We start from the raw sequence: 27,061 nt of genomic DNA, 5'->3' as shown, positions 1-27,061 counted from the left end.
TGTTACAGATAATTTGAAGTAAAAACAACAAAATGAACAACAAGGTAGCTGTTAGATAAGTGGAGGAAATTGGATGAGAGACTCAAATGTTATTGCTTTACATTACGGGAAAAGAGGGCAGCTTTCACAGCTTGCTGCCATAAAAAACAGTGAAACATGTTGATTCTACTTAATTAGACATGTATGGTACGGTATGCCGTATATACACACACATATATCTAAACAGGACTTGCCGAGTATTAATAAGTCTTTGTCAGAGGAATAAACAGAAACTAGAAAAACCACAAATGAAAACGTTCACACAGATCTCCAGAGTGCTCTCTGGCAACTTCCCCCATGATGTCTTGGCTGTTGGCTCCTCAGTAACTCAATTTCAGATACGTGTCACTCTGAAAATAGCCTCATCACATTATCTTAACAGCCACATGAAGAAACACCAATAACTAACCTCAGTCCACCCTGTGCTCACACACACACAAAGTCTATCTATTCAAAGGTCACACTGGGTAGTGATTGGGCATTTTGAAAGGCTGCTAAATCCACTTTTCTGTAATTAGAGCACTTACCATGCAGCACACCAACATGTAATGCATTAGTCCGGTCACTTCTCGGCAGTTAAGACTTGTTTCATTTCACACGCTGTGACCTGACGTCTCCTGATTATTATAAAGAAGCGGCTATTCTGGATTGACTGTGAGAATTAGAAAACACAGAATAAGGCCACGGTCAGCAGCTCATACAGTTCATATGGAGAACTTACACACAATGTTAAATGGGACGGTGTAGCGTCAGCAGCAGTGTGGTGAATTGAACAAAGGTGCGCCTATAGTTTAACTTTTCATTTGCAAGAGTAAAATTGTGTCATTTCATCTTCCTACCGTTATCATCTCGTAGTCATAGTCACACTTCAACACACATAAAAACATGAGAATCTGCTGTATATTCAAGGAGGGATCAAACAGGTGTAATCAGAAAAACACAATCGCCATAAAATGTTGACATTATATACAAGACTCAATGGAAAAACTTTGGTTTTAAATCTCTCACCTCCGAGGAATGAAGGAGAACATATTGGAAACTGATCTAGTCTGTTGCTGCTTTGATGTTGAGTGATGTCCTGCCTGGCTTCTTATTAAATGACCAAAACTGTGTGTTTGTGTGTGTGTGTGTGTGTGTGTGTGTGTGTGTCCAGCCTTTTACTTCAGACCAAACTCCGTCTACATCCAGACAAACTTTCTCTGCCTCCTTTGCCCATCTGGAGCAAAGGCTCAAGAGTTGCAACAGTGTTGGATGGTGACTTTAATGAATGTGTGTGTGAGGGTGCGTATGAGCGTGCGTGGCGTGCTCGATGCCCTCGTCCTCCCCTTCCCTCTTCTGCAGCTCTCTGTGGCTCGACATTTGACCTGGTCATTTGACCTTCCCAGTGCTGCCTGCTCCTTGGTCATCCAGCTGTGAAATAGACTCTGTGTGTGTGTGTGAACACATCTGTGCTCTGTCTACATCCTGGAGGAGCTCTGTGCAGTCTGAGTGAAAAAGCCTGATAAACACATTTGTTTGTCTCCTCGTAGTGTGGGTTCCTACGTGGTTTCCTCTTATCGTTGCCCTATTTGCTCACACTTCAAATCTGCTCTGTAAAATCTCTCTATCACTGCTCTTCCATTCTTTTGTTCCCAGATTCCTTGCCCCCTCTGCAGAAAAACAGAGGAACTGCATCCTGGTATGGACTGACACAATTTCCAGTTATGCATTTGGGACTCAGGAATGGGAGGAGGAGACTGTGCAGACCCACAAATATGAAATATGCAAAAATCAGTTGCATTTAAACCACAAGAGAATTACTTTTTCATGCAATATACTGAGACAACCACCTCTGTGCAGGTAAAGCTTGACTTCATTCCCTTTCTTGTGACAGATGTATATTAACATTTCAGATCTTATTAGCAGCACATGCAAAGGGTTGAGTTATTACAGGAATTTGAAGATGAATGTCAAACATTTAGCAGAGAAAAGACAGAAAGAGCACACAGATTTCCGTCACATGTGGCTGATGCACAAACTTTGCCTCACAAATTTGCCTCTAACAGATTCTCACAGGCAGAAAAAAACCCTCCTTTTTAAAGGGCAGCTCCATCAAACTTTGCAGCGTGTGGATACAGTGTAAGCTCACGCTGAGCGACTGTGCCTAGAAGCCGTGTCCCTCTTTTTATCCCTACATCTTTCTTTCTTTTTCCATTTGAACTCGTCGGGTCCCCAGTACAGCACACACAGGGCCCCCTTTTCGTCTCCTCCCATCCCTCTCTCTTTCTCTCCTTCCTCTATCTCTCTCTCTCCCCCCTGCTAGGATCCCCACAGCTGCGCGGACCAGGTGCGTTCCGCCCCGACACACACACACACACACACACACACACACACACACACACACACACACACACACACACACACACACACACACACTCAAACACACACATACACACACACACACACACCCGCCAACGGACGCAGCAGGAAATGCCTAATACCAGTTTTAGAATGATGCCACTATGCCAGCTTGACAGGGAGGCTGCAGGGTCTGTCACCAGAGAAGGCAACAGAGAGAGAAAGTGAGACAGAGATGGAGAGCAGTGTCTCGCAGCTGATTGGAGGAAAAAGTAGAAACTGAAAGGCTGAAACAATCCCTTTGTCTCTGAACATTACGCTCTAGTTTTAACTCCAGACAGCTGACAAAAGTTTGAATCTCTTAGCTCACAAACAGCATCCACACATGGTCTGTTTCTCTGTCCAGTGCTGGATGTCAACTCAAATCTCTCCCGGCACGGCCAAAAGACATCCAACTGCACCTCTCTCCAGGGATGCTCAAGTAAAAGGGACCCCTGTCTGTGTGTGTGTAGCAGTACACGCATGTGTGACTTTATGTGTGGGTGGATGCACATGTGTTTTTATAAAAAAGTACCAGTTATTTTGGTCTGTGGCTCACCACAGCTCACACTCTCCCCTGTCTTGTACTCATCTCACACGGCCCCAAGAGAAGAAGGGGGAAAGAGTGTGACAGACGGCGAAGAGAGTGAGCAAGACAAAGACAGATATGTAAAAGTGGAAGAGAAGAACAGAGGGCTGGAGAGAAGGAAGGTGCATTTGTCATCAAAGGTTATGGTAATATGTGAGATTTCAGAGAATGTGTAGTGAATCGGTACGGGGTAGTAGCCGCTGCAGATGTTCATGTTTCTTCTCAAGCGTAGATGCTCAAAATACGCCGTGCATCTCTGAATCTTTCAGAATGAAATATTCTCCTCACATCTGACTCTTGGGGAAGTCGGCCAGAGAAGAAGCACTTCATCCTTTCAACAAACAGCCATGACACATGAAACAGAATGTGAATCAGCCTGCAACAAATTAAAACACATGTCTACGATTGAATCGGCTAGCCAGCGACTAGATCTATTTTAATGTTTTAACATGTTTGTCCTCTGTGTTGTTTGTGGAATGTGTGTCACGCCGGATGCTCCTATCTGCAATCCAAATCTACCTACAAGGACCAATATTTGCTTCATTGTTTTGTCTATAAAACGTCAGAAAACGGTGAAAATGTCCCTCACAACGTCATAAAGCTCAAGCTGACTTCTTCAAAATGCTTGTTAGTCCGAGCGACACTCAAAACCTCCAAACAGATAGAGTTTACTATCACATCAGTGAAGGAAAACAGCAAATTTTCACAACTTAGAGGCTGGAATGGGGTCTTTTCCCTGATTTCATCAGGGCGGGGAGATTTAGAATAGAAGTAAAATATACTTAAGTGGAAAAGCAATGTATATTGTTTTCAAACTTAAAAGCCCTTTCAGAACTGGGTCACTCTCAGCCTCAGAAAAAAACAACAAAATATATGACTTACAAAAAAAAATCACCCCCAAAAATTTGGGGAGGAAATCCTGTTCTGTAATTTGCCAAAAACTCTAATTTCCTTCAATAATAGCAATCCACGTTGAACTGGCACCACTGTAATGTAACAGTCCATCACACAGTTTTGGTGCTGAGCACGTGCTGTTCCCCCATCATTATGGAGTGTGGAGCAGATGCACTGTATCCTGCCACAGCACCCAGCACTCACATATGAGGAACAACACAGAAGAGGAACCTCCACTTCATCAGCATCCCAGTCCAGTTTGATATCTCAACCGCTGGCCAGCTCTGGATCAGTGGACACGCTGGCTGTGGTCTACATACGTGAACACACAGCTGAGCTGACAATGTTATCTTCATGACAAATGTGTGTTTAGTTCAGTTCAATTTGTTGACTGTAAAGCAAGCTCTCATCTTTGAGCCAGTGATGAGTTTGCTGTTCACTTAAAAATGACATCACTGATAAAACAAACCCAATTTGATATGGCTTTACTTTGTTATTGGTTAATATTATGACCTAACTTGAACAAAATGTGCTGCCATTAACAATCCACAACATGGCTCGCTTTCATTATGTACTTGCTCAAGATTTTATTGACATATAGAAAGTATTTACTCTCTCACATTTGAAACAGAAGCACAAGTTTTGATGCCGAACACTCACACATGGTGCAAGTTGAGAAATGGAAGTTCAGCTGAAAATGGAGTGGTGCCAGTATCTGCAGAGGACAAGCATGACAGAGGTCAGCCTGAACGGATACAGAGCCACAGCCAAGCCACCAGTCAGTTACAACAGTGATGCGGCTGCTGAGAAAGACTTTAGCGTTTCATTGTGATGGAAACTTAGAAAGACCGCTACACACATGCACATCAACGCATGTACGCACACAGTCGCAGGTACACAATCACACACCATGCTGACACCTCAGTGTGGCCACAATCTCACCTCAAACGTTTCCATTCAATGACTGCCAGGCCAGTGTTTCCACCAACGGATGTTTTTTGAGGCCACTGTTTCTTTGAAAAGACACTGAGGGCCTCGACCAGGCGGGAAAAGCAACTTCAGCTATTTCAGACTGCGTCTTCTTCAGGATACCTGAAAATGGACTTTTCAAGAGTTTTCAAGCTGAATCATTGAAGTCTTTGTGTTCTGACACAGTTTTCTGTTTGATCATAGATGATTGATCTTCCCTTTACTGCACAAGGTTTCAAATTTTATTCTGTTTAGCCTCTTCAGGAATGCACATCCACACTTACAACCCTGAGAAAGAGTTGGGACGCTGTGTAAAATGTAAATCCTTTCCAGGATGCCCCTTTCATACCCAATCGTGATACTCTCACCTGTTACCAATGAACCTGTTTACCTGTGGAATGTTCCAAACAGGTGTTTTTGGAGAATTCCACAACTTCCCGGGTCTTTGTTGCTCCTGTCCCAACTTGTTAGACAGGTGTCGCTGGCATCAAATTCAGAATAAGCAGATGTTTACAAAAATCAACTAAGCTGATGAGGTAAAACTTTTAAATGTTATTTACGTTTAACACAGCTCTCCCAACTTCTTTTTTGGAATCAAGGTTGTAATTATTGTTACACAGAAAGTCTGGAGTATATACTTTCTTTTTTTAGGCTGGAACAATAAAGGTTCCTCTTTCCTTATGTGGAAGTAAGACACTGAATCTATACACAAAACGCAAACACACATAGACGCACTCCAACAGGAAGAGTGTGGGTGTTTGGGAGCAGCTGCATGGAGAAGCATCACACCCAGCTTCCTCCTGGTGCAGACAGCCCCATCTCTGCTCCCTCCTCTTCTTCTCTCTCTTGCTCCATCGACTCATTTCCTTCACGTCTTTAACACAGACATAAACACATACTCGGTGAGAAACAGATGATACCACCATCATGCCACCATGTCTTGGCCCTCATCCCAAAAACTGAACACAACAAGATTCAATCTGCACTGTTGGCAGAAGTCAGCAGTCTGCTGCAAGCCTACAGAAAACATGGTTTGTGCATGTGGCAATGCAAACACTGTGTGTGTGTGTGTGTGTGTGTGTGTGTGTGTGTGTGTGTGTGTGTGTGTGTCCTGATTCTGTCCTCTTTCCTCGGAATGATGACACATCAGCACATCACCACCTGAAAGCCCAAATGTTGCACAACACTTTCCTGTGCTGAGCGCTAATCGAGGGCTTGTTGGTAGCGTTAAAACTTGACTCCACTCTCTCGCACCTGTGCGAGGTGAGGCTCCGATGACTCAAGGCGCAGATGGACAGAGCAGATAAAGACAGAAAATGAACACAAGGGATGTTTTTAGAAATGTAACTGTTGCACCTCACCTGTCAAATGTCAATCTTCCATTGTTGCACAATCACCTTTGTAGTGGCTTGATTATAAAAACGAGATGATAAACAGGATATACTTAGCATGTCAGTGAATACGTACATGCACCATTTGGTTGAACAGAATGTGTGTCTGGTGTATCAGGTCTGGTGAAACCCTCCCCTGACACGAGACAGTGCAGGTGCAAGTGCCCTAGCATGTTTGTGTTTCACTTTCCTTTCCAGTTTTCTATTCTTACTCAATAATGCTGTCACCAAGTCCCATTCCAACCAGTATTCCTCTGTCTTCTAGTCTCTCTTCACCCTTCTCTGTCAGCAGCAAGTGGTTGCTGTGCTGAAGACACTCAGCAGTTATTTCTGTGTTTCCTGTGTGTCATGTGGTGGTAGCTGAAGCTAGCTAGCATGGCTGACAACACACAGGCTCCCAGGTGCAGAGTGTCACAGTGTGGGCCGTTAGCCAGAAAGCCAGTGGGCCAGTTAGCAAGCCAACTAGGCCCTGCAGCACGTGCTGCCCTGCACCCCCACCCTTAACCCATTGCTATTCCCAGTGGAAAGGATGTACAGGGTTGTGACATTTTCTCTATGGGAAAGAACGACTGTGTGAACGTGTGTGAGCTTGTTTTTCTTCTCAGTGCTGCACCAAACTAACCTGTTTGAGGACACAGTTTGTCTGGAAGTTTTAACGTGTCATCCACCTGTGCATGACTAAGAGACAGGAGCTTAAATGGTTCAGGTTCAGGGGTCAGGCTGCACCGACGGAGAAGACCTCGAGTGAAACCAGCATGCAAGGGGCACCGGGGCTCGCCCTCTTCCCCCAGCTCGCCCTCGGCCTGCAGATGCACCGACCCAGACAAGGCTGCACTTCTCTGGGCAGCACAGAGAGCCTGCTGTGCTCCGGTTCCTGGAGCCCTGACGCTCTGATTGAGACCCTGCACCCATGCAGGAACCAGAGGGAGGGGAAAGGCGAGCAAGGGAGGGGATGCAAACACATCTGGCATCTGCAAAAAACCCTGCACACGACTCTCATAAAATCACGAGAGAAACGTACAGGCCATATAGAAAAGCGAGCTCGGTTTTCCCTCTGCTGTCACACATGGAGCTGTAGATACACACACGCCCACACACATATCTAATTGTGTGCCTACCACATCTACAATCCAGAAAAGTAATTATGTGAGGAACAGGACAAGAAGGCACAACAATTCTCCAGCTGGTAGGCCATCACCAGAATACTCTCTGCTATTGTTCTATTTATACAGCTCACCAAACAATGCCGTGTTGCCATCTAAAGGAACAAATTATTTACCGGCCTAGCATCTTAAGAGGAAATGGTATAAAACAATGCTATTATCGATGATATATATACACGTCGCTGTATATACATATGGTGAGACCTATTAAAGCTGTCAAGGGGAAGATAAATGAAAAGCTGTGAAAGGAGGACACAATAGAGAGCGAATCAGAATGCAAGAAATTTGTGTGGGTGCACGTCTCTGCAAGGTGTCTTTTTGGTGTGTTTGCTTCTTTTGCGTGGGCGCTGCCTTTTGCATTAGGCGGCAGTACAGGACGGAGTTAGAGGTAGTGGTTGGGACGTGTGTTTATGTGTGTGTGCGTGTGTGTGTACATGTGTGGGTAAGAGTGCAGAGTACTTCTGATAAACAAGCAGCACCACTCTCTATCTCTGCGTTTCAGCCCACTCTTTCACAGTGCCACACGTTTTCACAAACCTATTCTTTTCTTCAAATGACTGGGTGAGGATTTCTCTTTGAGATGTTAAGAACTTGACAAGACGGAGAAGGAAATAAACACAAAACATGCTCTTAGGAGTGTAACAGAAATGCATGTACACAGTGGCGTTGGCGTGCCTGTGAGCTGCCTCCTCTCTTCAGGGTGGCTGAGTATAGGCCAGTGAGAGGCATAGCAGTGAGCTGAAGCGGTATGCTCTTTGTGGCCAGCTGTGGGGCCATTAAAGGCCCATCTGCAGACAATAGGCTCTGTCTGAAGGGCACACACAGCCTGGTTCCTGTCCTGCCTCTCTGTGTTTGTGTATGGATGCGTATATGAGAGTACCATGCATTTCCATGCCCCATTTTAATCTACTACAAAGGAATACACAGAAAACATACACTTAGTCATGCAGCTACTTCTAAATGTCATTTTAATGTGTCATGCATAAAGGTGGTCGTTTTCCACAGCAAACCTGAATGTCCTCCTGTATGAAATGGACTCATGCCTTTAGTTTGTGATAACCCCTTCTTCACAATGTGGAAAAAAATAGAATTGTGGAGTTGTTCACCGAGGCATCTCAGTCAGTTGCAGTCAGAAATCATCGCAGATGGCAGAAACACTGATCTGACTGTGCGATTAGAGCTGTCATGCCATCCTCTCTTCAAAACCAAGGAAATGAAGATCACTTCATTAAAAGGTTATCTCCTGTCGCACACTTGACAAAACACAACAGCATGCAAAAATATAGGCGGGCGCTGGGAAACAGCTATCTGGCCCAACCACATACCACTCAGCGCGGTTCCATCAAGCAAGCCACAGCTTCACATGCCCAGACACACACACACACGCACACACACACAGGCACACGTGCACGGCTGCTGCATGCAGACACATGCAAAAAATATCTGTCCCAATACTAAAATAGGCCCGGAGAGGTTGCACCTGCACCTGTGCCCTGGTCCACACCTACACACAGGTGTCAGGATGTGACACATACACACAGACAGAGAAAGAAAGATAGCAGAGAGGGAGGGGGAAAAACGAGAGCGGGGTGAATCACACAACTGCGGTCGACCAAAAAGCTTTTTCTAGATATCATCTCTGTATTTTGGAGTGCAGCGATGAGTGTGATTTTCGTTTTTAAATAGACTTTCAGGTAAATGTGTTTATTAATGAAAAAAAGTCCTGCACACAATGCTTGTTCAGTAATGGCTCGGTTCTGTGTGATATGCGATTACATGAGGACGTTTACACATAATTAAGGGCTTTGTGGGGAGTGGAGCGAGGGTTTAGGCAAAGTGTGTATCATATTGCATACATGAGTGCTTCAAGCGTCTCATTCTGCGATAAATGAGTGGTCTCTGACTGTATCGCAGTGAGTCATACACATTTGTCCCTCACCGCTACGGTATGTCCCTTCTCAAATGGAGCAGAAAATGGGACAAATAATCTAAAACAGTGGTTTATCTTTTATATTTAGCTGCATGACCTGACATATGCACGAACACACCGACACACGCATACACCAACACATGCACGGTACATAAACAAAAGGTTGGAGGTGACTTGTTTTATTATTGGCACAGTGAGACACTAAGAAAGTAAAAATCTGAATCAAGTCTTTGCTGAGTGAGGTTGATTCTTATTGATAGTAAAATGAAAACAATAACATCACATTAAATTCATAGTAAAATCTGCATTTAAGAATCTGACAAGCTCAGACAGACAGAGAAGTCTGAGCTCGGTCATAGTGTTGTGGCTGTACGATGGATGTGAAAATGTCCCTGGTTTGTGAAAACAGTGGTCGGTTGATTTTCAGGCAGCTTTGGAAGACAAAGTTTTCATACGGTTTCAGTATGTTATATTAAATGTGACACAATAAACACATTCTACTGCAGCTCCACTGTGTTTGTTGAGAAATATCGCCACCTTGTGGAAGCCGACTGCTGCTGCACCCTAACATACACTGTTACAGCTGCACTACGACTTCTAAGTCTAATTCTAGTACTTTCATGTTCCTTTTTAGTGTCTTTTAAATGCAGTTTTAATGCATTTCTTATGTCTTAAGTAAAGTACTTTGCTCTGCATTTTCCAATGCAGACACTATATTCACTGAGGTACAGAAATGGATTTGCAATTTGATCTGAGAAAAATACTGATTCATACAGTTGAAATGCCTATACATTCTTCGCATGCATATATTCATCAGTGTATCACTAATAGTGCAAGAATTTAAAAAGAAAGATTGATAAAATGAAAGAATACGAGCAGTGAATGATGACAGCTTTCACAAATCCTCATCTGTCACACTGCTCTTTCTCACCACACATCCGTCACAGTTCGTCCTTCCCGGCTCCGATGGGACAGGAGACGCCGGTGCCTTTGAGGCCACAGTAGCCTTTAGGCACCTTCTTCAGGTACTGCTGGTGATAGTCCTCAGCGTAGTAGAACTGCTGCCCCTCCAGGATCTCTGTGGTGATGGGATCGTAGTTTTTTTTATCCAGCTCCTGGAGACAAATGCGAACATAAGCCACAACAGTTACCGTGCAGTTATTCCAAAAGTAAAGACAAGCAGCAGAACAAATGCATGCCTGTTTTGTCAGATAATCAAGGTAGTTCAGCTGAAACTGAGACACCCTTTAAGCTTTGTTTCCTGTGCATATCACACAATCAGTGAGGTTAACGTCTTTTTTTCTTTAACTTGAGGCGATATTCAGTCAAGTAAAAGTTTAAGATGCACGACGGCTGGCCTCCTTGCTCAACGGCAGTGCTGCTAAAGGTTAAAATCACTAAAAACGCACCCGTCTGTGAGGAAAACATCCCTCGTCTGCGGCATCAGATCCTGCTCCCCTCGCCACAGTCGTGGCACACATTCAGCGCGACTTTCTCCTTTTTCTCCAACTTCCTCAAAATGAACACGCCTCTTAAATGGTTGTTTTATTCTGTAGTGTATTGGATGTGAACTTTCAATACCTCTCACTAATACAGTAAAGAGTTTCTGCTCCTCAATGAGAGGAGCAGGGTGATTGAGTGACAGAAGAAAGGAGCATCTTTCTTCTTTTCTGTAGTGCAGCTTGCCTCTGTGGCTCTCTCTGTGGGACAATGCATCAAAGAGTATCCGCTCTCTTTGAGAACTCCTTAAGACACTTTCATACTTACACTTTTCTAAACACCTTGAGAGAAGGCTTCAAACGCACTAAAAAAGCCTAGATTCGCGCGCACGCACGCACACACTAAACCCCTCTAACAGATGTATGAAATACCTGCTGTGCTGAGTGGTTTTCTCTATCTAATAATACAAGCACTCAGTCCTCTCTAGATCAGTGCTCCTGAGAGCTGACAAAACAACTAGTTCGAGGTACACTGGGGCCGTCTGTGGGCAACAAGTAGCTTTGCATGTAGCGTGCTACACCTCAGAACAGTGTGCAGCGCCGAGGAGCTTTGCTTTATGGGGGCGTCGATTGGCAGGGCTCAGCAAGCACCATGAAACAGAAGCCGAATGCGTTCAACCCTGACTCAACCTGTTCCTATCAGCGTCTGCATATGTCCCGTCTGCCTGCATGATACTGTCATCTCGCTCAAAACGAGTAATGTATTACACATACTTTCTTATTTACTCCTCTTAGAAAGTAATTCATCCCACTTTTTGATACTTTTGCATTAGCCTGCATGAGATGCACTGTCAGGTAACTGCCAGTTAATACGATGTTAAACCGTACATGCGGCCACATATCAGCACAAAGCCCTATTCCAACAAGGAGGACGGGGTACACAAGATCTTTCTTTTATGCTCCTAAATAAAGTAATACCACAGTAAAGTTGGTGAAATCCAGCTCAAAGATGACTTCACAGAAAAATGCTGTCGCTGTAACTGCCTCAAAATAAAACTACCATCAATACATAAAACGATAAAAAAAAGAGGCTGGCCTTCCTAACCCGCTGTGTAGCACATATATTAACCGCCTCCAAATACTACATCAATGAATAAAATAAGAGACTGGCCCTCCTAAGAGCATGATGACAGACTTAAAAGGAAAAAAAACATGTTTAAATGATATATGACCTGCGGGTTACACCTCATGAGGTGGAGTCTCTCAAAGCGACTTCTGCACAAGCGGACATGAAAAGGCGTGTTTGATGTTTCTTTTTTCATACCAGCCCATAATGCTGATAATTGACAAACTTATGTAATGCAAACATAATTGCTTGTTAAGCAACTGCTGAAGTGAATTTCGGAACAGTAACACGTTGCATCACTGAGTTACAGACAAACGTAATGTGATTACAGTATAACGGTCATCCATACTGCTGGAGAGTTGAGGGAAAGGGCACTTTAGTCCTCTTAAGGTGTTAAAACTTTAAAACTGTTCAAGTTTGCAGCTTGCTCCCTTTATGGAAGCTGTGGTCAGCTCGAATTCAGGGAGGTCATGATGGATTCTACGGGGACAAGCTTTCAAAATGTCTTATTAAAGCCTCTCAAAAGACTGCAGCATCAGCCGCTTTTCCATTGTTGAACCGTAATGCTCTTCATGTTCCAAAGACACAGCTTTCAGCTTCATCCTTGGACATGACAATGTCGAGCCGGCACATGTTCCAGGACGGCCTCGACGCTTTTAAAGCTGCAATAACCAATATTTTTATACACTCAATGGCTCAAATGATGTGTAATGTAAAAGGTGTTGCTCAAATTATCATCCGACACTTGAATCCTTTGGAGCAGGTTTTAGCTCATTGTTTTGGTTTTATGGACCGCAATGTCACTGCTTTGGTTCACTTGGCCAGAAACATAAATCCTAATTAATGAAAAATGTCCCATGTCTGCTGGGTTTGCTGCCTTCCTAAACTGAGCCACATGCAGGAAAGAGGAACCGTCCACGTCTGGCCACACATCTTTAGCCGATGTTGTAACTGAGCTGAATGAAAGTATGGAAACTATCATTTTTTATAGAACAAGCTGGTTGGTGCTTTTAGTTCATCTGGAATTGTGAGGAAGAGGAAGATAATCTACAGAAAAAAGTACCACCACCAGTTTATAAAAGGAAACAATCTCAGTGAAGGAAGCAGGGTAGTGTGTAATGTTGTCCACATGGAGGCAGTGTGGCACTAGCTGTGTGTGTGTGTGTGCATGTGAGTGTGTGTGTGTGTGTGTGTGTGCTGGAGGTGATGCAGTGGAGTCAGTAAATCAAAGCTATGCACCCCACAGAGAGGCTGAGGCAGCAGCTGACCTCCAAGTCCTCAGCGGCTGCTGCTTACAATGTGAGGGCTCCGATCCCCCTGCAGGAAGGACCCGACGTCCACATACCAAACTGCGGCCCCTCAACACAGAACCGACCTCACGAGCGTGGTCACATTTACCTTTCAGACGCACGCAATGTACAGTCTGACACGGGAGAAGCCGCTCTTCCTGTCCAACAGCAGCACGAACCGGCCGACAGAAGCGCAGAGCTTTGTACATCATGGCCTAATTAATCAGTCATCATCACCAAACCACTGTAGTAGCAAACCCTCCGGGGCAGAGGACGCTTCATGTGTGGAGAACACAATGTCTAAGAAAAGGTCTGCTATTCTGGGCAAACATACACCCCCGCCCTGACATCTCCCTCGCTCTCCATCCAGCCCCTCTACAGCAGTCACAACACGGCGGCCATTTTAGATCTATAAATCAGAATGCATGGCGTCACGCCACTGTGTATAACCTTATGTGGCTTCGCTCTCGCTCTCTCTCTCTCACTGCAGCAGCAGCAGCAGAGGAATGGAGGGAAGAACGTGGAAGGTAGAAAACGCCAAAGATGGAGGAGGGAAAATTTGAGAGAGGACGGGCAAACCAGGCGTCCTCAAGTTGGGCATTTTGATGCTGTTGAGGGTGACGTTGAAATGAGGGCTGTGCAGATGGAGACAGATGTGTTCATCAGCGTTTGTGCATGCAGATTTTATACATGTGTGAGTGTGCGTGTGTGTGTGTGTGTGTGTGTGTGTGTGTGTGTGTGTGTGAGAGGACTCATGAATACAGGATACGTCAGGTGTAGTTCAGCGTGTGTGTGTGTGTTTATTCGTGTATCTGTGCGGAGAAAATAATCACACAGAGTCACGTTACGGGGACTCGCCTCCCGTTTGATGACAAAAAGTGGGTCCCTGTGAGGTAAAGCTTCGGGGTTAAGATCTGTTTTTTTTTTTTTTTTTTTTTAAGTTAGGGCTGGGGGGATTAGGCATGTGCTGTTTGTGGTCAATGTTAAGGTAAAATCACCAGGGAATTAATGCAAGTCAATGCAATGGTCTCGTAAGTGACAAAAACAAGTGTGTGTGTGTGTGTGTGTGTCAAGGGCTGAGCTCACTCAGCCCAGTCAGCCCTTCCTTTCTTCACGCCTGTCGGAAAGACTCCCCTGTCAAAGACATGGCTGAACGGGTGCATCTCTCTCTCTCTCTCCCTCCATTGCTGACTCTCTCTCTCTCTCTCTCCCATGTGAGCACAGACCACCGCTTCGTGCGACCAAGTCCTCCCTGCTCTCCAGCCAAGCGAGAGAGCCCCTCTCGCCATCACCATCGCCAGAGAGACGGCCCCGGGACACAAATAGGACGTGACACCCCGAGAGAGGGTGGAGGTGGAGGAGGAAGAGGAGGAGGAGGAAAATGTACTCGCTCCTCTCTTACTACCCCACTGTCTTGTCTCTCTCTGTCTTTTCCCTCGGAAGGCCTACGGCTGCAGAGTGGTGGGGAAGAGACGGGCGTTGACATAGAGTTTGTGACACCCGATGACTCATGGTGAAGACATTTGAGGAGGGAAATGAACTCAATTCGGCGATTTACGTAATCATCCCTCGGTCCACTCCTGTTACTGGTCTGTCATTACCGCTATTTACCATTTCTCCGGCTACTCACCTCTATCGTTTTATTAATTTTTCCTGGCGTCCTCATCGGTCTTGATCCCTAATTCAATTTTTTTCATTAGCATAATTAAGTGCAGTAGTGCCAAAGCATTTATTTTAGCATTTTTTATACTATAAATATAATTTCAGCTGTGGCGGAAGAAATATTGATTGAATTTTCTTTGAAGAAAAACTGCACTGCTCAGTGTAAAAACACTGAATTACAAGTATCAATTCTCAGAATTTTACATGTCTGGAAGTAAAAAGGTACTCCATCAGGAGTAAAAGTACTCATCAGGCAGCTGAATGCTGCATGTAAAGGTGCTATGATACTGGATTATTAGGGATTATCATTACTGATGCATAAGTGTGTAAAGCAGCATTTTATGTTGGGTCTAGATGAAGTGAACTATTTTATAATATTGTGGGCATTTTAATCTATAGTATTGCATAATATGAGATGATCATGTGTAAAAAATATTGATCTTGAGTAAAATAAGAGATTCTATGAGAAATGTAGAAATGAAATAAAAACTTAAAGAACAGCTACCAAGTAATTCAGAATTGAAAAACAACTGACTGCACTGCACACTGTAAACTCTTGATCTCCTTCGCTCAGATCTAAAACCAGTGTGACACTGAGTGCGGCCGCTCGCCTGCACGCCGGAGCCCAAAAAACCCGTCGACATCTCAAAAACATACATACACTTTGAGCACTGCAGAAAGCGAAGCTGCTGCGCGCTGCGACGCCGGCAACGGATCGACTGCGACTCTGCCTGAAAACACACGAAATAGCCTGACGTGATACTCATCGACGAGTCCGCGGCACCACGCGTGCCCTCCGTGACCTCGGGGAGCGAGACGGAGCGCGGGTGATGGGGAGAGGACGGAGGGGAGAGACAGACAGGCAGAGGAAGAGGCACGGAGACATGGAGCGAAGAGGAGAAGGAGAGCAGGGGAGATTATCAGGAGGGATGACAGGATAAAAACACACTGTGGCGAGGTGGTCGCACAGAGAACATAATGAAAGAGTACATTATGCCTCTTGTTCCTGTGATGTTCTCTAAAATGTTATATATGTAAAACACTCATGCACAACACTGTATGTGTGTGTACTCCCTCTGTGCGTCTGAGGATGAGGCCCCCCCCCCCCCGCCCTTCCCTGCCCCTGTTCATCTCTCTTTCTCTTTCTCAGCGCGGGTCAGGCATCCATTTTAGCTGGGCTCTAATCTTCTGCGAGCGCTCCTACATTTTGTGAGCGAGGAAGCCAACACTCCTACATTTTGAGAGGGAGAGAGGATGCACACACTTCAGTCTTTGAGCGAGGCGGTGCGCGCTCCTACGTTTTTTTTTTTTCTTCTTCTTCTCTTTTTTTTTTTTTTTTCCAGGGCAGACAACAAGTAGCTCAGCATCCGAAGCCCGAAAAACGCAGAAGATCATCCCTGCGTTCCTGCGAAACGGCGGCCGCCTCTCTGCATTGTACTCAACAAACATCTCACTGAGGGATGAGCGTTTACCTCCCGGCAATTAAAAGTTATTTGTGCGCAACACACCACCAACAATTTTCTATTAGCGGTTACATCTTAGCCTACGCCGTCTCGTCGAACGTCTCCTCTCTATTGATCACTTCAGCACAAAGCAGAAACACTGTGAGGTTTCCATGTAAAAGCACAGACAGACTTTAAAATGCGAGCGCTGGGGAATAGTTGGAAGGGTAAATCTGACTTTTGAAGACTTTCCAGCATGAGAGATGTGAGCTTGTGTGACATGCTGTGCCCCGTTTTAACAACCCTCGAGCTTCTCCTCAAGACTTCTAGCCCCGAACGATCGCCCCTCCTCGCCCTTTTTTTTTCCTAACCATCATCCGAACCCCTGTGCGCCCCCCCCCCTCGCTTCCCCCTTTCAAGCTCATTAAGTTAGGATGCCTTATCAGAGGGCACACTCACCCCTCCAAGGCCCTACACACACGCATGTGCGCATACACACGCAACATTCAAGCTGGCTTGATAAAACCTATTGTTCATACATGCACACATACACACACACACACACTCACACACACATATATATAGACCCCGTTCTTCCATTTTTCTCTCCAAACCCTAACCCATCTCTAACCCACCCACCCCCCCACCACCACCACCACTCTCCTCCTAATCAACTCTTCCCATCCCTTCTCTCTCTCTCTCACCCTCCACTCACCCGCACCCCACCCCCTCACCCAGCTCTGGGGAGACACATTTTAGCAGAGAGGGAGGGATAGAGAGAAAGATAGAAGGGGAAAGAGAGAGAGAGAGACGGGGGAGACAGAGGGAGAGAAAGAGATGCACTCCTCCTCTCTGCTCTGCTGCCACAGCGGCTTGGCTACAGAAGCCTTTGATGTTCTGCAAATTTCAAATTTCATTATAGAGAACCCCCTTCTCCTCTCCCTCCCCCCTCCCTCTCCTCCCCCTCTCTGCTCTCGCGCTTAAACAAGCTTTTCTGCCTCACTCTCCTCACCCCCACCCCCCACCCACCCCCAATGCTGAAGTTAAGAAACTGAAAGCCCTGCAGAAGAGACTCTTCGTATGGGTTAATTATTCATTGGGCTGTGCGTGTATGTGCCAAATGTATGTCTGTGTGTGTGTGTGTGTGTGTGCGCACATGCGAGTGTGTGTGAGTCACGGGCTGGCAGTGGGGTGGAATCTGGATTTTGTGATGCCTGTCTTATCTCTGATCGTCTTAGATCGCCTCCACCCACTCTCTCTTGTCACTCTACTGAACATGCACCCACTTCTCCTGATAGAGAGCATTGGCCTTTATGGATAAAACACACGCTCGCACACAACTTCGCGCGCGCACACGGACACACACAGCAAGCCCTTCCTCTGTAGAGATGCCATTTTCAAGCCAGGCATTCTTGAGACTCAGCATCAATGCGGCAAGGCAACCATTTCAGGGCAGGAAGCTGCCATTTTGGTTCAGAGCGTGTCAGCTGCTTTGAGAAGATGCGTGTCCCAGTGGCCCTCAGATGAAACTGGGGTGCCACTGAAGAGGCTGACAGATCGGTAGTGTCAGCAGCGTCGGTGGGGAGAGAGAGGAGGAGACGGAGAAAGAGTCTGAGTGCTGTTTCTCCTCTGAATGTTAGTAAATGGCTGCGTTTTGGGAGAGTAAACTGGGTTAAGGATCTCAGCCTCTCTCTGGTGTGGAGGTGACAAGAAGATAATGATTGATACAGCAGCCTTTTCTGTGCTGTAATATTAACCAGTTGAACTTTGGATGTTTTTTCTCGGTTTCCATCCAGTTTATTCAGGTTTATGCCGCCATTACATTACGTCTTAGCTAGACACGACAGAGACTGTGGTTTTCAGAAAAGGTTAGGCTGATTATTCATAACATCAACTGGGATGCCAGCGGTGTTCTACGACACTTTTTGATAATAATAATAATAAGTCTCAGGACAGAGGCTGTCGTCTGTACGAACTGTAAAGCCCCCCTGAGGCGAACTGTGATGTGTGATTATGGACTATGTAAATAAAATGTGACTCGATGGGGCAATGACAACAAAGCAGCAAGCAAACATTCATGGATTTTGTTTCCATTCTTGTTTTTCTTTTGACAAAAAAATATCACCTTAAGGTCCATTTAGCTGCTGCTATGGAGCTTTTTCAGGTGATGTGATGTGTGTGCGTGTGCGTGTGCGTGTGCGTGTGCGTGTGCGTGGGGTCACCGTCAGTTGATAGCCTGTCACGGCCCTCTGATCTGATTGCCTCCCTCTTTTCCTGCTCCTGCTTTTCATCCCCTCCATTCACCACCTCCCTGGTCCCAGCTGCCGCTCCTCTCTCACCTCTGACCCCAGCCCAAGGCCAAGGTTGGGAGGTTGTTGCCGTGGCAACACGACAGCCCCATGGCCCATGACTGCTGACCCCAGGAGCCCTAAGTAACCATGACGATCATAATTTGCTCCCCTGTGCCCCCTGCCAGCTTGTCTATGAATACCATTTAGAGGGGGAAGAGATGGACAAACCAAACGGATGCAGGGATCAGCGGAGAGATGGACTAATGGACGGGTGGACAGCTGGATGACAGAACAAAAGGCGCGTGGCGTGTGCTGCTGAAGGGACGAGCTTTAGAAATGAGTTTTGATGACCTATCGACCCACTTGCTCTCTTTCAGTTTAAGAGAAAGCATCACTGATGGGATGTAGATGAGGATCAACTTAACGGAGTTGGCTTTGTTCGACTGAAAGGCATCAAACTCTAAGAGGTCACCACTCCAGAGTCTGGCTTTTGATTGTTATTCAAAAAACTGGGACAACGCCAAACTAAAGCTAGGCTCTGCTTAACAGGCAAAAAAGCTGTTTGAAATTATGACAATATTGCGGTTTTAGATAATTTTGATTTTGTTCCTGGCATGACAGAATGATCAAAAAACTCAAACTACACTGCTGAAACTTACTGCAAAGCTGCAGTGCTTTAACAGGAGTGGTGTGTGTGACGGTGTGGCAATGCGTTGCATGTTAAACGAACAGCAAAAATGTTAACCATTGTTCGCATCTTTTAACACTTTTTCCACAGACGCTCTGCTGTGGCTGCCATCCTGCGCACATGGTTTGGTTACATGTAACACCATGCTTGATTAAATGACATAATGAAACCTCGTGATGTGTGTGCGGGTATTATACCTGCTGGAAGGCCACTTTGCTCTTCAATGCAAGCTCCCGTTGAGTGGGGTTGGATGTGTAAATGGCTGAGCGATACTGAGTACCGTGGTCATTGTGCTGCCTCATACCTGCATAAACACACACACAAAGGGAAAATAAGGCACCCCACAAACAAGCATAAGTACCACAATCATCACAGACATCATTTGCATGTAAAAGGTTTTCACAATTATGTCATCATCCGGCATCTTGAATCCATGAAGCCAAATGAATTCAGAGATCACAGCAGATTCGGGCTTTCATTAGGGAGGCCTGCGGTGTGTAGGTGTATGGGCTTGTAGGTGGGTGCATTTTCTTCCTCTTTGTCATCTACGTGGCACTGTCGAAATTTTCATCAGCTTTACATCAGTGTGTCTGGAGGAGGCCCAGGCCTAGTGTACCTTGATTAGGAGGCCAAACAGCTGCCATCACTTGTATGCTTTTCAGAGGCTACAATCCTGAGCAGCTCTGGCATCCGTGGACCACTCCACTGCCGGCTGCTCCCCGTCTTTATCTCTTCCTCTCTCTCCCACTCAGCCATTGTTTCTTCTCTTGACTGACGAGCATCATTCTTTTGTCTATTGTTCTAAATCCTCGTCTTTCTCAATCTTTGGCCTTCTGTTTTGGACTGGGGTGAGTGGGGTGTGTGTCTGTGTGTGTGTGTGTTCTTCTTTAAGGCTCTCACAGCTTTGTCCTTCAGCCAGCAGGCGGTAACAGTGGTTTGGTTCATTTGAACAACAGATTATTACTGATTACTGGCCAGTGACTGCTGATCAAAGTGGTATATATCAAAGGCGATATCAATGGACCAGCTAAGTCTGCTTCTGCTGAGTCCTCTTCTGTATGCTGTCTGTTTTTCCATGAATTTTCTTAAAGCATCATTAACTCAATTCTTGGCCACTAGGGGGGAGCAAACCAAGTTGTACACACAACAATGACGTGATGACTGTATAAAACTGGTATGTGAATGTGTTAGCAAACAGCTGACTAATTACACATCAATGTTACACTATTTACATCCTTCTGACAAATTCAAGTCATTCACCCTCTTTCCAGGTTTTAGCTCTGTTTTTCTCTCCACCAACTCCTGAGGGAAGTCTCTGGCTCTTTAGCTGCTAAATGCGCCACTGTATCCACCAGCTAGTTGCTAACTTTGTCCGCTGCTTTTATGCTGAAAGCTGTACGCTGCAGCAGGAAACAGGTTGAGCGGAGCAGTGAGAGCGAACCAAAAAACTTGCGTGTTGTAAAACCAACTCTGTGAGCTGAAAGATGCTAAAAAGCCCATAGAGCTGAGGGGAACTAGGGTCAAGTGTTTGTCACTACAAGAAACCCCTCTCAATCTAAACATGGCCAACTGAACCACTGTGAATATAAAATGTTTATAGGCTTTAAATTAGTAAAACAGTGCCTCTCTAAATTGCAGCGCGTGGTAAAAGGTAGTCAGAGTCAGTTTGTGTAATGAAGTGTTCTAACAGTAGAGGAAATATGTCACGTCTGTCTGCAGAGAGCCCAGAAGACATCCTTAGATAAAAAAAGGAAAACAAATTATTAACCAATCAGATGTGGCCACAGTGTTCCCTTGTCAAATCTGTAGTGCTCTTCCCCATAGGAGCTCCTCAGGCGATAAGGTCTGTCGCCCACATAAGCCTTACAATGTTTCACATTCTGTCAAACAGCATACTGTACATTGCACCTATTAATATCTCATGTGTTGCTTTCCATTTGTATTGTGTGAGAAAGCTGATTTTCAATAAATGTGCAGACAAGCCGGAGCCACAAGATGCTGACATCTCCCCGACACAGCGATCTGCATATCTTGTTCTCCTCAGATTAAATGTTACCTTACATCATAGAGTGTCACAACCTATCTGCGACACGGTCTGTTCAGATATAATGGCTATAAGTATTCATCTGGCCTTCATTCAAATCAGAGCAGACAAGCAGACGTCGCCCGCTCTCCGATGCACACTGAATGCCTCGGAGAACTCGCTTCACTGGAAATTCCATCAACAATATGAAATGCTTGAGTTGTTTAAATATTTTGATTTTTTTTAAAAAGTTGTGGAGATTACAGTGTTGAACAAAATGTTTGCATGTCATTAGTCTCTGTTCAACACAGATCTTACTCCCTTAATATCTGCTCTATCAGAAATACATTTAAAACCTTTAGCAGCAGCCCAAAGCTGTCGATCATCTTAAAGTGACTATATGTACTCTTCTCTTAATAAACTACTAAAGTAGTTTACAGTCAAAATGGCCACTTTACCACAACACAATGTCCATCTTCTGTCTTTTCCCTCCATTTTCACATTAAACCATTGAACTTGCCATGCCGTATCCATCATGCACCACATGGCCAGATCTCCTGGTCTCCATGGAAAATGAATGGATCCGTCGACTTGACGTCTATTGGTGGATGTGTTTGTATTTTTAGTACAGCCACGCTAATGGCTCGCCGATGTTGTTAGCGCAGCGGTGCTTGGTGCTAAATGCCAACATGGCCATGAATGTCATGATCACAGGTTGTCACTTGTTATTTTTGATTGGTTGTCAAGCTTCAAGAAGGTGGATCTTATCCAATTTGAGAGTGTCGGAGAGGAGTGTGGTGTGTTGCTGATAGCTGCAACTCCTTGATGGACCATGGATGATAATCTAACTCCTGAAGAATTCTGTCAGCAGTTTCCTAACCTAAATGAACTGAAACCAATGCTAAGCTTAGTGCATGGGTGGCACAAGAACAGGACTGGAGCAGGCGGTGCAACCATACAGCAAAAAACAAAAGTGAAGTGCGAGTCCACTTGGGGTCTTCTCAGCTGATGACTCAAGTCATCGACAACCCTCATGCTAACATTTGCTAGTTAGCACAAAGCAAACTGAGCAGAGTTGAGGCTGGTGGGAATGTCGGTAGTTTTGCAGGTTTTTGGTCATAAACAAGAGCACAATTTTGACCAGTTGATGCAGATAGATGAGAAGTCAAGATCACCAAAATGACTGCAATTCATCATGTGGTACACACATACATGTGTATGTATGTACCAAATTTCATTGCAATCCATCCAATGGTTGTTGAGATATTTCAGTTTGGTGTGGACCAAGCTACAGACCACCATTGTCATTCCTGAAGTTATGTTGGTAGTTGCTAGCAAAAACATACCTGATTTTATATTCTACTCTTTCACAAACATATATTTTCTCATGTAAATCCCCTCCATCTATTTTGTCTTTGTTGTACTACACCACAATTCAGTCCACTCACTCATTTGTCCCCTTCTGCCTCTGCATCCATCTCTACCCTCACCCTCTTTCTCTCCACCTCTGCAGTGTTGGATGTCGGCCATCTTGCCCCCAGCGCTGTTGTTCAGTGACGAGGCTAATGGTGGCCCCTCCATCAAAGGCCACCAAGCCACTCTGCCATTGGCTGTCCACCAGAGCCTTTACTCTGATTGGCTGGCTGGCAGGGGTCTTGTAGCTTTGCAGTTTCCCCTGACCTTCCCCGCTGACCCCGAGGTTCTGACCAGCCCAACCACACACACACCAACACAGACAGCTATGCTTGCATACACATGTGCAGGATTATGTGTGAATAAAACAAGCACATTAATGAGGAAAACTTATATGATATACACATCACATGTCATGAAACTACTAGTCAGACTGCTGTAAATGGATTAAAGCTATTTCACAAAAGAACAAATTCTTTATTTTCTACCTTACAACAATGTTTAATATCTCATATGAAAAAAAAAAGAAAAGAAGACAAAGGCTTTTCCACACAAAGAAATGGTGAATGATACAGAATATCAGAGAAAAGTCAGAGACAAAACACCCTTGAGTGGTTGTAGCCGCTTCCAACACAAAGACAATTAAGATTCATCACATCTTCACAGATCCCTCCACCATCTGAAGAGCAGTTACTCCCCAATCAAAATACTACCACCATCCAAAACACCGGCCCTGGTTTTGACTATACTAAGTCCAAGTGCATCCCCATAAGCATTCAATCCTCAAAGAACTACAACGGCAACAAATACCACCCAAAAAACTTCGATTCCCCCCTCCCGCCTCTGCCGTCTCCCTCTTTCTCTCTCTCACTCTCTCCATTTTTAACAGCCCCCTTCGTTATTTTCTCCATCCATCAAAGGCGGCAGTAATTATTAATGAGAGCCTCCCTGTTCTCTCTGCATTATGCATGAGAGCCTTGCCTCTGAAAGCAGAGGGTAATGGGGGGTGGACAGAAGGGGAGGGGCCACGGGTCACACGCGCACACACACACACATACACACACCGCCTCTCAGGGTCACTGACCTACGCCCACGAAGCCAAAAATATTAATTAAATGCTCCCTCCCTATATCAGGAAATTTAAAAGTAGCCCTTTGAACGCAAATGGAAACCAAAATCAGACAAAGTGGGAGGGTGGTAGGGTCTCAGTGGGAGTAGCTACTCTCTCCAAAACACTTTCATGCACAAACCTGCGTACACAAAACGTACATGCATACACTTTTTTGGGCTTGTTGTGTTTAAACCCGCCGAGATTTCTTGCAAGTCTGTAAAATCTCTTCCAGCGTTTACCCTTGCATGCGAAAAAAAAGGAAAAAAAAGCACCACTCAGCTTGTCCCTGCTGGCTGTTGGGGATAAAAGCCTGCTATTTCTCCCACTTCCAACTTCACCTTCACTTCTTCCCTCTGCAAATTGTGCTCATTCACCTTTTGTCTTTGGCTGTTTCTTCACCCCCCCCCCCCCCTTTTCCACTCCTTGCTCTCTCTTACTGCATGTGCATATGTGCATACGTGTGTTTGAGGAGCGGCGAAAGAAGGCGGATGCACAAAGAACAGCCAGACTTGCAATTTTAAGTTGCAGGCAAATAAATAAATAAATAGATGAAACAGTGAGAAGGTAATCAGATTAAAAGGGAACGCTGGCTGCTATGAAAATTTATTACGGGCCAGCAAAGAGCGGGAGCACTGTACCGACGCTTTAAACTTCTTCCCTCCCCTCCACAGAAGCGCTGGCCTGACCCCGGCTTATTCTCCCATGGCGTCTCTTTACACTCCTTCATCCGTTAACAACTGTAAGAGCTGAGATATTGGCCTCACCTCTCCACCTCTGTGAGGTCTGTCCCTCCTTTGCCTCAGTTCCTTTCAGCTGCCTCCCTCCCTCTGTATTTCAGGGGGACACTCAGCGCTCAAAAAGATGTAAAACAAGAAAAGACTGCAAATGAGGCAAAAAAAAAAATCCCCCACCACCATTTAATTACAAAGACGAAAGAATAAACATTTCAGCAGTCAAGCTATCGTCAGTGTCTGCAATTAAGAAATGTTTCTGTGTAATTGGTGACTTTTTGCGTCCTTCTGAGCGTGGAGGAAAAACATTTGAAGCGAATTCGGAATTATTGCACTTGGCAGTGCGTACCAATTAGACTGCAGCAGAGTGAGCACTAATGAACAATCTAACATAGTTCCTTTCTTTCTTTCTCTTTTACCTCTTTATTCCTACCCCCTACCTGCACCCTCCCCCCTTACACTGTCACACAATGTACTACTTGTTCAGCCACTTCAGGTCCAGAGAGAGAACACTAACTCTGTTCCCAAGCTGGAACATCAGCGGGGATTATTTGGTGTTTTCCACGCTGATGGAGTCTGACCAGCTATCATCATCTCTACGACTCTGTCAAAAAAGTACAGCACAAATAAAAAAAGAAGCGTAATGTCTGATAACTGCAGTCTTCCCTTTGTGTGTGTGTGCATGTGTGTGCGTGCGTGCGTGATAGTACTCAGGGTTGTGCCGTGCCCCGCGGTCCCGTTACGACTGTGTGCGTGCCAGCAGAGCCCTCTCCTCCTCTCCCCTCTCAGCTGCTATTTTTGCCCTGTTCTTATGTAAGCTGCTCCTGACGCGCTGGAGACAGAGGCAGAGTACGGAGTTGGGATGGTGAGAGCATCCCCAGCGGACACACACACATACACTCGCCTGCACGTGCAAACACACAGATGTATGCTATACTAAGGGGAGTGAATATGTGACATATGCAAACATACAGAGCAAAACAGAAAGTGATGCTCTGCTGGCTGTCAGATGGTGACACTACACATACGGAGGCAAACCTTAAACCAACAGCAGAGCGGTGTGTGCCTTGGCAACAGCACTATGCACGTGTGTGTGTGTGTGTATGTGTGTGTATGACTCTTAAGGTGTACAGGCACACCATGTAGATTACTGCAGTATCGTCATCTCTTTAAAAAATCTGTTTTATCCCCCTCCTTAGCTTCTATTTTATCTTCTCTACTGGAGCAGTGCTCTCTAACATGATCACTTCATGGTTCTGGGCATGTTGTCAGAGCACTGTGGCTCTGGCCCTTACGCTGTTTATTTTTAGCTGCATCTAAATCGAACAAGTAGAGCTTGTTCTACTGTTGTACTCAAATCGGGCCGAATAAGAGCATATGTTAAATTCCCCGTATTTAAATATGACAAATGATAATATTTGGCCATGAAAAAAAGGAAGTGCCACTGCCCCGACTCTATTTCAGCTAGTGTTCGGGTCAGGAGCTTCAGCGAATGATGCAAATATATGTAGAACATTTCGAGCGTAATCCTTTATCAGTCTTTGGGAACACAGAGTTCAATTTCTATCACATTTACATATCATCTAACAAATTAATAATAATATTAACTATAAGTTGAATTTCTGTCCAGAGTGCGTTTCCCTTCCCTGTAGGCACTAACTCTATTAGAGGGAATGAAGTTTTCAAAAGCTGCGCATCTTAGTTCTGAGCAGAAATCTTTTAATGCAGCACATACGATTTTGTGTGATGTGTCAATTCAACAGCCTGAAATTAACGCTGAAAATATTTAGGCTCCGTGTGCATTGTGTGTGTGTGTGTGTGTGTGTGTGTGTGTGTGTGTTACATGTATCAGACATTATCACACAAAATACGGATTCTGAGGTCTCTAATCAGCAATCGGGTGGGAATCTTATTTGGGTTTTTTTTTGCTCGCTCTTCTTTATAACTCTTAAAAATGTATTTCTTCCTCATTCTTTCAATCAAGGCTTCATCTGTGAGAGTATATTTATTAAGGTGAACAAGTGCGCAAAAATGGCAAATAAAAAAATGCTGAGAATTTTGAAAATGAAAGTAAACAGATGTATAAGTTATAACACGTATAACTTAAACATTATCAAATGGACACACACACACAACTCAACCCCCACAGTGTGCACACACGTGCCGCAATCTCCATAAATTAGGGCCGTCAGCGTGTGTGAGGGCGTAATAACTGACACCTGGTAATGAGCACGCCGTTCTCAGCCAACCGGTGGAGAAGGACGGGGTTGGGTTAGAAGTGTGGGGGGTGGCAGAGGTCACAGGTCAGGGGTCAAGGTCACCTCCTGCGGGGTTTGCCTTTAGATGGCTGGGGCATCCCTAAATTGAGGGATGTGGTGACACGGGGGGGACACGGGGGTAACCCAACTGGGAATTGACGTGTGTCGCAGCCAGCTGGGGTGAAGATATTATATAAAAGGAATATTCATGCTCATCTTAATTGTCAGAAAGTAACT

General features: G+C 45.1%; 1 protein-coding gene across 3 annotated transcripts in view; it reads right to left on the bottom strand.

Moving 5' to 3' along the window:
• Positions 1–9,311: 9,311 nt before the first annotated feature.
• The window catches only part of msrab (methionine sulfoxide reductase Ab), a 31,737-nt gene continuing 13,987 nt past the window's right edge, over positions 9,312–27,061 (bottom strand). For all 3 annotated transcript variants that reach the window (XM_076748622.1, XM_076748623.1, XM_076748624.1), the window contains exons 5-6: positions 19,486–19,592; positions 9,312–10,466 (exon numbers count right to left, since the gene is read on the bottom strand). In XM_076748622.1, the coding sequence (XP_076604737.1) occupies positions 10,293–10,466; positions 19,486–19,592 (281 nt within the window). In that variant the 3' untranslated portion in view covers positions 9,312–10,292. The remainder of the gene's footprint in view (positions 10,467–19,485; positions 19,593–27,061) is intronic.

Source organism: Chaetodon auriga, chromosome 14 (assembly GCF_051107435.1).
Source record: "Chaetodon auriga isolate fChaAug3 chromosome 14, fChaAug3.hap1, whole genome shotgun sequence".
Taxonomy (NCBI): Eukaryota; Metazoa; Chordata; class Actinopteri; order Chaetodontiformes; family Chaetodontidae; genus Chaetodon; species Chaetodon auriga.
This window is presented reverse-complemented; position numbering and strand designations above follow the sequence as displayed.